General features: G+C 49.6%; 1 protein-coding gene across 9 annotated transcripts in view; it reads right to left on the reverse strand.

Annotated features, from left to right (window-relative positions):
• Positions 1 to 12681, reverse strand: part of JADE1 (jade family PHD finger 1) — a 56464-nt gene that overhangs the window by 8207 nt on the left and 35576 nt on the right. For 8 of the 9 annotated variants that reach the window (XM_061384191.1, XM_061384192.1, XM_061384193.1 and 5 more), the window contains 4 exons: positions 12197 to 12408; positions 9380 to 9547; positions 8085 to 8201; positions 4120 to 4641 (listed from right to left, as the gene is read on the reverse strand). In XM_061384191.1, coding sequence (XP_061240175.1) covers positions 4120 to 4641; positions 8085 to 8201; positions 9380 to 9547; positions 12197 to 12408 — 1019 coding nt within the window. Of the gene's footprint in view, positions 1 to 4040; positions 4642 to 8084; positions 8202 to 9379; positions 9548 to 12196; positions 12409 to 12681 lie in introns of all 9 variants that reach the window. The other variant, XR_009730291.1, reaches the window with a different exon arrangement.

A 12681-nucleotide genomic window follows, 5' to 3' on the forward strand; every position in this document is an offset into this window, starting at 1 on the left:
GCAACACACCAGATGCACAATTAAACCTGTCTTCAAGATGTGAACAATACCTTCCCAGAAAGCTCAGTGGCAAGACTGAGAAGTGTCTCGGTATCCCGATCAGCTCCTACACCAAAGGCACAACTATACTCTCCCACCACTTGGGCAGTCCCATCCCGTCACCTTCTCAAAAGTCACTCATCTTTCAGCAGCAAGTGGCAACAAAACACACATGACCCTGAATTTTGGCTTATGTTCGGACACCGCCCCTAAAGAAGCCTAGCAGCAATTCCATCTGCTCTTCCCCAGCGGTGTTAAAGACAGCCTCCTTTGCGAAAGGACACAAGGTCAGCTGGCTTTCACGTTTGCATTTTACACATCATAAATGGTGTAATTTCCGGGCCAACAGCAGGAACACCAAGTCAGGCTTCTTTTGTTCCCAAATGATTCACTGTTTAGGAATTTTCTGACACTTGTTAATAAAAATAATTGCGAAGAAAATCAGCCTTCCTATCTCAGAGTAAATATTGTTTCAGTGTCATTCACCCTGGTTAAAACACATTCTGACAGCCTCACCCTCTCCCCGCCAGGCCAGTAAGTAGGTGTTCTTTTTTAAGAATTCTGATCAGTTTGGGGATGGAGGTAGCCAGTGGGTGAGATTTTCTTTACAAATATTCCACCCAAAGGAGATTAAGAGTAGAAGCTCAAAAAGAGGAAGGAGTCGAACCTAGATCCTTATTACAGACTCATTAATTACTGAAAAACAAATGGAGAGTGATTTTTACATTAAGGCAGGGGACCCAACTTGTGGAGCTAAGAAAGGTAAATTCTCTGACAGGAGTGGACAAGGTTACTCTCTATTTAAGTCAGATGTGCAACAGAGATACATCTCTTTCCTTAAAATGGTCAAGGAAATAGAAAAGACAGAGAACTTGAACTTCGGCGTCTGCAACCACTTCTCCCAGGAAAGATGTCCACCCTGGCTGCTAAGTGGGAAAACCACACTTCCATTCCCCATGATCTGAGAAGAGACATCTAACTATGACCCCAGGGTTTTCTATTGGAAAAATCAGCCTCTGAATAACCTAGACCTGGGTGGCCACAGAATAGTTGAGTGCCCTAAACCTCACCTCCCTTATGCACAAAACACCCCGTGAAGGGCAACTTCCATCAGCAGCCCCCGTATATCCAACTGAACTGAGGCTCTGTCAAGACACACCCTGCCTGGCCTTTCTGTGCCCTGCTAGACCTGACTTCCTTCCCCTCCATCTTCTCCCCATCGCCAGCGAGGTGGCACCCAAAACTAAATCTACCATACCGTGTCAAACCCAAGACACAAAGCCAAGGTTCCCAAACATGAAAGGGCCCTAAAATACAGAATGCTGGCCTCCACACCCAGAATTTCCACAGTCAGAGGTGGGGTCCGAAGGTCAGCAGGTCACATTGCTGCAGGCTGAGGGCCACGCTCTGAGAACCACTGCCCTCGGGAACCCAACAATGATCTCAAGTTTTCTTGAATCCCAAACACTGCTTGCAGCACTAGACCTTAACTTGCCTTTTATGCTCCCGGACAACTGCAGCCGCTATCAGACTGTCAAGTGACCATCCCACCGAAAGTTGGGCAGAACGGCCCCCCAGGACCTGCTGTTTTCGATGCCCCAGTGCAGAGGCGGCATATCCTTATCTGAGAAAGTACCCCTTTTGCTGCTGAATTCATGTTTAGTGCTTCCTTCAGAAGACAATGTCTGGGGGAAGAGCGATCCCACCAGTGAAGTGGCAGCCTTGGCAACTTGGCATGGCACCCGCCACATGGGTAATCGTGTCTTCAGGTCCCCACACCGCTGGGAGTCCATTCCTGCCGCCTGTCTGGTCCAGAACTAGAACGCAGGTGTGCAAGGCGCCCCCAAGGCATGTATTTGCAGGAACCACCACCATTTTCACTCAGCGTTGTCTGCATTTCTAATGAGGCCTACTACTCAGTTCTGAAGGGAACACATGCCTTGATCATGCTCCTTCATATTAAGCACTATGGAATGTTAATTACCTAGTGTGAATTACACTACCTAGTGTGTGAATTACCCAAGACTCTTAAAAACAAATTTATGATTTGTTCTTATTGTCAACCCTGCTCTGATGAGTCTTCTGCCCAATACTGTTTATAATTACAAATAACTACTCTCTGCAGCATGGCCAGGATTTCCGTTTTTTTTAAAGCCTCCACCCTAACAGGCCTTGTGGCACATTCTGGAAAACATGGTTTTCATTTTAATAAGCTTATTTTAAACTGACACTAAATGCCCTAAAATCTTAAAAGACTCTTTAAAGTAAATGCAAGTAATGCCACACAGACGAAAATCCTGATTTATTCCCTATTCTCATACATCATTGGCATTCTACTTAAAAAGCAACAGTGATGACTCAAAAAAAACACTTCAGAATTACAGGTGCGTGTTAATCTGAGGATCTTATGTACAGAAGAGTTAGTACACCACAAGCGTTTTCTACACTTTTATTCTGTGGTGATTGAGACACACACACAGTCCAAACATTAGACTTCTCGTCGTCCCTCCTGAGGACTGACGCCAAAGCTCATGCAACCCCAAGTACAGCAGCTGTCGAGCTGGGACAAGGCTTCTCACCAGGATTCCACTGTATCCTTCTGAACCCTTTTCTCATGGCTAACAAAAAGGTCACACAGACCTGTGATTGAGGCGAGGTCTTCTTCACACTCACCACCAGGGGGGGCACGGGAGCAAGAGAGCCTCAATGCCACGCCCCTCACCTCCCCTCTGCCTGAATCCTGGTGGGGTGTCACTGTCAGGTTCTAGAACAGTCTCTTCTAAGGAAGGCCCACCAATGCTCTCACTGCCACGCCGCCTCTGCCAGGGCGGTGCTGGTGTCTGTGAGAGCCGGGCTTTTTCGTTCAGTACTTCCCCCACATATCCCTATTCGTTGCCTAGGCTCTCACTTCCCATCAGCACTGAGTCAGATTCTCTCCCAGGCAGGTGAATCACTAATAAGTTAGGTGCTTGGGGGACATGCGTTAACCATTTCAGGCCACTTGAGTGCCTTTCAGCACAGGCTGCTCCTCCGTTCCATCTCCCGTGCACTAATGAATTTAATCGGAGCCGGCTGTTGGCAGCAGGGCAATCAGGGGAGCTGCCGCAGAAGGTGCTCGGAGACGCATCGCCAATTAGTGAGCTTCAGTCAGAAGCTACCTACAGGGAGCAGGAGGCCAGGGGGAAAAGACAGCCCGCTCCTGATTACTCCTGTAGCAGGAAAGGAGGTCCAGACGGGGACTCCAGAGATGCTGGAGAGCTGGGGAAATACAAAGCAGCAACAGCGGAAGGGAAGTGCCGCCAGCGGAGGCTGCGGGCAGAAGTGTGATCCGGAAGTGTGCAACGGAGTGTGCTAGTTAGTGTGCCCACGGGCTCCTCAGTCAGATCACAGGCCTCTGTGCACCAGGAGTCCCACCCCACGCCCACACCAGACAGAGCACACAGACACATGGACACAGCCACACAGACACACAACACGGACAGCCTCAGTGGCGACGTAGCACCTCGCTGCGGGAGAACCACGGGGAACAGGCATGCACGGGCGTGGCGGTGATGCACACACGCTGGCACCCACACCTGCTCTGCTCAGTGACTGCAAGGGCGAAGGCCCCACGAGGGAGCCGAGGAACAGGGCTGGGCCGAGAGGCAGCAAGGCGGGGGTGCCCCCTCAGGCTGAACAAAAGATCTCCCTCCTCTGCCCGCCTGCCCCACCCCCACACCATGAAATCCGTTCTGGCTCCTCAGTCTGTAAACAATTCTAAGCCCATCCCTTGGCCATTTCCCTGGGGCTGTTCCCTCTAGCTCTAGAATGGAGGAGGGGAAAGAGGCACCCATGTGATCTCCCAGAAGAACAGTTAACTATTTAAAATTAAACCAGAGAAGCTCCCCATTCTGTGGTCATCTTGCGTGTGTATACATCGAGTTTCCCAGCCATAAATATACGGAACCAACACCACCTCATGCTGCAGTGTGTACAGGGCCTGAGAGTAAATGAACGGCTACCGTCCCTTGCTCCGGGCCAGCGGCCGTCTCTGCCGTCGTCTTCTCTAGGCCACTACAAGGTGTCAGTGTCGGTCATTACCCTCTCCAGGTCCTGCCGCAGGTGCGTGAACAGCTGCAGCCTCCTAAACAAGACATCCTGCTCCCGCTTGGCTAGATTGTCCTCTTCGTCTTTCTTTGGAGTGATGAGGGGCTTGTTGAAGTTGACCTTCCTCTTCAACTTCCAGTACTGGTACAGAAAGTCCACCACCTCCTCGGGCAGCCGCAGGGCCCTGGCTACATCCAGCAGGTTGACGAACGTGTAGAATTCGTCCTCCAGCTGCTGCAGCTTCTGCTTGCGGACGCTGACCCGGTGGGCCTCCTCCCGATTCTGCTCCAGGCCAGCGAAGGGCTCCAGCGGATCCCGCGGGGAGCACTCGGGAGCACCATTCTCCTGAGCAGTCCCCTCACCAAGGCCCTCCTCGGCTTTGCGGTGAGAGCTGTGCTTCGGACAGTAGGACTTGAACTTGACTTCGTCGTTCTCTGCCAAGATAGTCTTCATCTCTAGGCCCCGGTCAAACGCACAGGTCACGTGGAAGGCCGTGCGGCAGTTCTTCACGGAGCACTGGCAAGAAAACAGAGAGCAAGAGGTGGGGTTAGGGAGCAAGAGGTGGGATTAGGGAGCGACAGGACCCGAAGTCCTGAGCGCAAGCACCCTGTCCACCTGCACGCACGTGCGTGCACCCACGCACACACATGCACACACACGGAAGAGCTGCACTTGGAGTGCTCAGGACAGAAAGGCTTTACGTGGATGACCCCCGGCAGATCTAATCGTGTTTTAAACAAGCTATGGCTTGGGATTCAGGAGGCTTTTTTTCATTAACCAAACAGTAACTCTCTTACAAAAGCAACTGCATCCAGAATCACCTTGTAAGGCGGGCGTAATTATACAGGTGGCACGTGCAGATGTTCTCAATACACAGCGTGTACTCTGAGGCATTCACTTGTTTTTTTATCTGAGCTTTTTTAACGTGTATATTAAAAGCCTGAGTGGTGAAATCTCCTCAAGGACGACACCAGTCAGAGTTGTTACAGGATCACGGGGGCCCTTCCTGTGGCCCCCAGGACGAGGCCCAACACAGGGGCACACTCCTCCCAGCAGCGGGGGTTGCTCAAGACCCAGGAGGTGAATTAGAAACTCCCAAAGAGATGCAAGGAACCAGAGACTGGGACCACCCTGCACAGACAGCGTGAGACTAGTCTCTGCACCCTAGGGAAGCTCTGCCAGATGCAGAGGCCTCCTGGCCCATGAGGCCAAGCTCTGAGACCTGGGTGCGCCGCGCCTGGCAGTGCAAGCTCGAGGGACCTACCGCCAGCAGGTGGAAGGAAGGTCAGCCCAGAGGTCAGGCACTACCCAGCCTGATCTCCCACTCACTGCCCCACCAGGAGGACCATGTAGTGCCTTTGATCCACACAGCAAGCTGGAGGCCTAGCAGGAGGAAAGCGATTAACTTCTCCCATCTGATCAGTGCTGGGAGAATGCCAGGGAGGAGGTTCCTGGTGGTGACTGAAGCCAGTCTCTTAAAAAGCAACACGGTATTGTTTGAGGCCAAGTGATCCTGGCCGCGGCAGGGCTGTAGAAAGGAGAAGAACCTGCAACCCGGTGGGGCTTGGGGCCAGCTGAAAAGCTTAACTAAACTCATTCAAAGGAGCCCTGCACAGCATCGTCACATTCTGCAGAGGCTGGGGCTGGGGCTTCTTCCCCTAATCACTTCAGTATTTAAGAGGGGACTCAGTGCCAGTCATGACTTCTTCCATTATGACAAAGTCTCTTCTACCCAGAAGTACAGAAAATCTAGCTCGCTTCACAGAAAATCTAGCTCACTTCACAGAAAATCAGTTCCCCCAGTGCACACACTTCAAGCACACAAACCAACATAAATCTGTAATTTTGTCTTTAATAATAACCTCAATTCCAAGCAACGTGTGAAATCCGCTTTGGTGGCACCACACACACACCCCTGGCCACTATCAGTAAAAGGCCAAGCGCTCCTCCTCCTCCACAGGCAGCCAAGAGGGGAGGCAAGTGGAACGGACGACGGAGACGCTATCAGTGTTTGGTGCCAACGACATTTTACATCAGCGCCCCGACCTGCAAGAGGAACACGCCACAGCAGAGCGTTTATGCTGGGCTTTGTAAAGACGCCAAATGGCCTTCCTCTGGGTTTTCCCATTCAGGTTGACTCAGCAAACAGATGTTACAGAAACATAAGCCTGAGCCTTTCCAGCTGCAGACATTTCAGACAGGAATTCTTTAATAAAATCAGTCTATTCTGTGAAGATATGAAAAATCATCAAACTTCCTTGGCCTCTCCTCCTTCAAATTAATGTTCTGGAAAAAAGAGGTCAATGGCAACAACAACAACAAAAAAACATCATTTTATCGTCTCTGTTTAAAAGAGAAGCAGAGATCCCAATCGCCTGCCTCCTGTAAGCATCAATGAAGGACCTGCTCAGTAAAGGGTGTAGTCTCTACCCTCAGAACATCAGGTACCTCAGAAGAAAACAAATTTCCATTTTTCTTGGTTAGCACAGCTTGTTTCCTGAAAGTATTCACATGGGCAGTCTATACACACATACATATACCTGCTCCAATGTCTCTTTTATTTGCTTTACTTTGTGGCTTTTAAAAAATTTCTCCTCCATGTCCTCTGAATACAATTCTCAGGCCAAAGGCTTTTGTCATGTTTTAGTTTTAAGCAGATTCCATTCACATACAAAAAATCTGCACTATTTTCAAGGTCCACAGCCAAATCCCACCAGCTGTCTCCTGCCTCACCCTCTGAATATTTTTGTTACATTTTGGATTCTTGAACACCAGTGGAAGTGATAACGAAGAAAAGCACAACTGCTTGGCGTGTAAAATGCAAACTTTTTAAAAACCACCAGCCACTGGATACCTTACCGAGAGGAATATCTATCAGCCAAAATACAAACTGATTTTGTCAAATGAGGTCACTTCTTTCAAAGCCGCAACTGGTGGTCTGACCGAGCTTGTGCGGTGTGTGTCTGTGCTGAGCTGCTGTGTTTTCTGCATCAAGAGAGAAGACACCCCAAACCAACACCTCTGCCCTCAGGACATGACCTGGGGACTGAGGAGGAGCGGGGAGGACGGAGGAGGGGGGGTGGAGCCATGGCCCTGAGGGGGCACCCCCCCACAGGAGGAGCCAGCAGGGCCCCAGGCAGGACTTGGAGACCTTGGTGGAATAGCGTCTCAGGCCTCTTAAGTCAAGACTAGATGCCAAAAACGTGAGGCCCAGAAATTAACTTCTCAAGCAGTCTTTTACACAACACAGAAAACCACCAGGCCATCTATATTTTCTCCTTAATTCTTCCTACATTATGACCTTCCACACTTGCCTGCACATGGACACAGAAAATACAGGCACAATTTTTACATACAGGCTCTCCCCACAACCCCACCTCCCCACACACAAGAGCATTAAAAAAAATCAGAAATCCAGGCTGTGTAGAACCCTAGGAGCAGCACCTCAGGAGTGCCCCCTACCCGGCTGGTGCTCCAAGGTGTACCTGTTTTACCAAACACAAAAGCATCAGCATGCCAAACTGACTCCAAACACTGTGTACCAAGACAAGTAACCCACGTGCACGCCTCAGACACCAGCAGGGCCCCTCAGCAGGTCGGGGGTGACTGTCCCTCAAGTGCCCAGCCTCCAGCTCGCCACCAGGGCTGTCCCCATGACGCCAGGCTTGTGGCAGCAACGAGAAATAGGCACAGACTGGAACTGCCGGGCAGCCCAGGCAGACTTCTGAGCTGCCCTGTGACGGTTACAACTGGTGTTCTGGTTATAACCCACCAACAAAGGCGCGCACACAGGGTGTGGCCGCACCCCCCGCCCCCACCACCACCACCGCCCTCAGCAACCTGAGAGGGCTGTGCTTCCTGGAGTCCAGTCCCATCTCCAAACCCTGTGAGAGTTAGTTCAGAACCCTGCCCTGCAATGCAGGGAAGGGCAGTCACACTGTCCCGACCGAGCTGATTACCTGTATGGATGCCCCAAACTTCTCATTGCAGAGGCTGCACACAAGCGCCCACCGACTGCTGGGGATGTGGGACACCTTCGTGATGGGCTCCATCTTCTCGGGGCTGCCGATGCTCACCTGGAGGCCGAGACAAAGCAAGACAGAGCGGTAGAGGCCACCAGACAGACAAAGGCAGACCACAGACAGAGAAACTTCAAGATGCTTCCTTCCCCACGACTCCTACCAGGGCATGCCAAGGGGCCCTCGCCCTCCTAGCACAGGTAAAATCCCACTTTAAAGGGGCGAGCTCCACACCTGGGCAGGGGGTTGGGTTTCATCTGATGCAAACATCCTGTTTGTAAAGACATTCAGATATACCAACGTTCACTGCTCACCCAAGTGATAGCTCAGATGTGTACGTATCAGGACAAGGTAAACGAGTACACCTCTGGTCCACAGAGAAGTGGTCAAGGCTGGAAATCCATCTTAAATATACTAAAACACACTGTGAACAACTGAGTAAGTAAGTACTGACTGCTTTTAAACTAGTATCTCTCTTTCACTACAGAAAAACCATTCTCCTCAGTCAGAAATGTTTACTACATACTAAATAGAAAACTGCCAAGATAAATAAGATGCCCTCTCCGTGTTCGGGCTGGATCACTGAACTGTATCCTGTTAATACCAAACTGTGAGATCCCAAGTCCTGAAGCCTCACTTCAAAAATCACTCAGATAACTTTTTTCCTCAGGAGAAAAATGCACCAAAATTACACACCAAAAAATGCTAAAATTTGAATCACAAATGATATTCTCAGAGTGAGCCATGCAAATTAAATTAGTCAAGGTCTGGGACTTGAAATAAATTAGACCAGACCTGAAATTAAAAAGGTCGAGGCTAAGTAAGAATTTTAATAAAAATCACACAAATGTGACCTAGAGCAGTGGTTCTTTAACCACAACTGTGTGGCTTGCGTGGTTCGCCAGCTCCAAGGGGTTACAGCCCACCTCAGGGGAAGGCCGCAACGTGAACGCCATGGGTCCGCTCCTGGGAGCTTGTGCGCAGCGGAGACAAATCTGAACACCTCCACCCAGGAATCCAACTAGCTGTGGCTCCCAGTCAACGTCTCTACAAACGTTCACACCATCACCAGGTGACAGCGTGCCTCAGATTCAATTTAAGGTGGAAAAAGGAGTAGTAATTCACAGGCGGCGTTTTACTCAACCGCTGCGATGAGGCCTGCTAATTAATGAACGGCTCCCCGTGAGAATGAGCAGCACAGGCTCTGGAGCTGAACCACCCAGAAGAGTACCCACCTCGGGGATCCACAGCGCACAGCTGACATGCACCCACTTGGTCCCGCTGCGGGTGGGCTTCATCGCTCCTCCTTTCTTGGGACACAGCAAACACTTGGGCTGAACGCCTAGGGCGCACGTCCGGCACAGCCAGCTGCCCTCTGGGACCTTGAGGATTCCGTAGCAGGCCTATGAAGACACCGCACATCCCAAGGAAAAGAGAGAAGAGAGTTGTTTTTCCCGTATGTCTATTAATTTTAAACACCTAGAAAGAGTTTAACAGAACTGCCACCAAACAGAGGCACTCCCTTCAGGAAAGGTGCCGGGCAGCCTCACCGTCAGGAGGTGGGGGACACACACTCCAGCGGGGGGCCTGAGAACCACTCAAGGACAGAAAGGTCCAACAGAAATCTGCTGTGTAGCTACAGATACCCCCTGTACCAAGTTTCCAAATATTAGTCAGTAAACCCTCAAAACACTCTCCAGAGCTAGACGGGGTAGGCATCCCTCCGATTTACTGATGCAGCTGAGACAGAGTGAGGAGAAAGCACAAAGCAGCTGAGTCTCCCAAAGCTGTGACATGAGACACCTCTGGACATGAGAAAGAACCAAGGGGCAGCCTGGGCCCCCAGGCTGAGCAAGCTCTACTAACCTGGCCCCCACGCCTCCTCACCCCAAGTGAGCACCACAGGCACAGAAAAATGAGACCTTCTAGACAAAACAAGAAATTTGGTCTCTTTGGCTGATGTTCAAAACAAAGCCTGCTTTACATAAGATGGCAAATTACACAAGACAGCAATAACTGCAGAACTCAAGGCAACTAAAAGCCATTAAGATGGGTCAAAGAAAGAAAAGGCAAACGCTGAAGCAGCAGAGAAAGAAAACCGTGATGGGACCAGGAGCACAGTCAGAGCCGTTTAAAAACACCAAACTGTTCAGAACTGTATCCTTAAATGAACTAACTACGAGTCAGGAAGTGGAGAGACAGAGTAACACAACTCCAATTCTCCAGACAGGAAAAACACAGCCGCTATGCAATCTGAATATCCAGGACGCAAAAAGGAAACCACAGGATGGGAGTGCAGCAAAGTTAAGTGACACTAAGGCTGGAGCTCAGGAGCAGTGTCAGTGCCGTGAATGAGCCACTGTCAACACAGCCCGACTGGAAAAACAAAACAAGACAAAACTTTTTATAGAACTGACACTATTAAGGCTTCAAATACCAAAAAAGTCTATATCAGGCACTCCAGAAAAAAAGTCTCATTTGAGCAGGTAATTTTTTCTTTTTTACTGGAAAAACAAGTCTAAGTAAATTAGAAGATTAAACAAAGGATGCCTTAAAGACAAGTCATGAAGAACATCCCAAAAGAAAAAGGACCCAGAGGAAATACTAAGAGACAATGAGGTGTGGCCAAAAGAACAGGAGACCAGGCTGGGGGGTGGGGTGTCTAGAGCTGCCCCCCACAACCCAGCCCCCACCCTGGGGTTCCAGTTTCAACTCTGCCAGTAACCCACTGTGGGACTCTGAGTAGCCCACCCTGACACCAGGTGACTCATTCATAAAACAGAGGGTTTGAGCAGTTTCCAAGTAGAACTCTTTTTTTCAAACAAAACTTTTCTCAGGATGAGGGGGGCGGGGAGTAAAAATGGTAGGGAAAAAAAAAAAAAACTAAATGTCATCCAAGTAAAATAGCACAAAGGAGTGAAATGGTAGCCATAACGCGCATCATGTTGAGACGACAACACCTCTATGAGAATTCTCCATCATCCCAAGGAAAGCTCTTCGGTCATCTGAAAATCCAGAGCTACTATAACACAATCAGCAGGAGACTATGGTTCATGTGTCGTGAGGATGAGATGGGCTAAGGCCACACAGCCTGTGAAGTGCCCGGGCAGAAGGGACCCCCAGGAGGCAGCCAGAAGGACAAAAACAGCCGAGAATCACAAACTCGATTCTTCTTCCCCAGAGGTCACCAAGCCACCATCCCACACAAGTCTTCAAGATTGTTGTAAATCTCAGCATCAACAGGTGAGCTCAAAGCAAGTACCTCAGAAGAGTCTTCCAAAGAGTTTGTATGAACACAGTCCCCACAGAAATACAGATTATTATTGTATTAAAAAATAAATGAAAGAAGAGTCGAGACTGAGATTCTCCCAAGCTTTTTAAATTACCCTATGCCCATCCTTACTGAAGCAACCGCCAAATCCTATTGACATCAGGGAGGACAGGAGATAACGTTCAAGAAAAAGGGCCCCTTTCCTCTTGTTTAAGGGCTCAGTTTATCGTGATGTCAGCAAAAGTGATGTTTTGAATTGTGTCCAAAAAGTTTAAGTCAGTCCTAACCCAGAAGAAAACAGATGTAGTCAGTTACGATGAGCTCACACTGGAGTAGGGAGGGCCCTTCACCCACTGTGACGGGTCTTCCTACAAGACGGCCAAGTGTCAAGACAGAGACACATAGCGAGAACACGGAGCGACGGCAAAGCTGGAGGCCAGAGCGGTGCACAGCTGCAAGCCACGGAATGCCGACGACTGCCAGCAAGCCACCAGGGGCCAGAGAGGCAAGGAGGGGCGCTTCAGAGGGAGCATGGCCCTGCCGACACCTTGAATTCAGGCTTCCCGTCTCCAGACAGCAAGACAATAATTTCTGTCATTTTAAGTCATCCAGCTGGTGGTATACTCTGTTAGAGCAGCCCAAGCAAATTAATACAGGATCCCATTCTCCTGGCTGTAAAAGCAGCAAGAAATACTTGAAACACCCGGTAATAAGAAAGAGATGGGCACACGTCCTTAGCCCCCCATTTGTGGCTTCCTCCCAGGCCCCGATGCCCACCTACCTGATGCACGCAGATGTTGCACTTGTCGCAGAACACCATCTCGTTGCCGTCCTCACCATCAGGTGACTGGCAGACGTCACAGACGACATCTTCGTCATACTCGATCCCCAGACCTTCCTCAGTCTCAATTGCATGGTTCATGTTGTCATAGCACCGCTGTTCAAATTCCTCCAGGACCCTCTCCATGGTGTATTCATCTAACTCGGGCATTCCTGGAGGAAAAATGCCGCAAACCTACTTTGATAAATCCATGAGTAAATATTATAATATTAGTTATACTAACGAATTCACAATGAATAAATAAATGTATCCTGAGTGTCCCAAATATTATCTGTTGAACATCTCTCTGACCCTTTCAAGGAAGGATCTTTAAATTAAAAGGGAGAAAGACATATCCACACAACATTTTGTTCTTTATGGTCAGGTACTGAAGACATAGCACTGGAAGGTAGAAAAGTGAAAGATAAATCCCAGAAGTGCTCAAG

The sequence above is a fragment of the Bos javanicus genome, chromosome 17 (genome assembly GCF_032452875.1).
Source record: "Bos javanicus breed banteng chromosome 17, ARS-OSU_banteng_1.0, whole genome shotgun sequence".
NCBI lineage: Eukaryota > Metazoa > Chordata > Mammalia > Artiodactyla > Bovidae > Bos > Bos javanicus.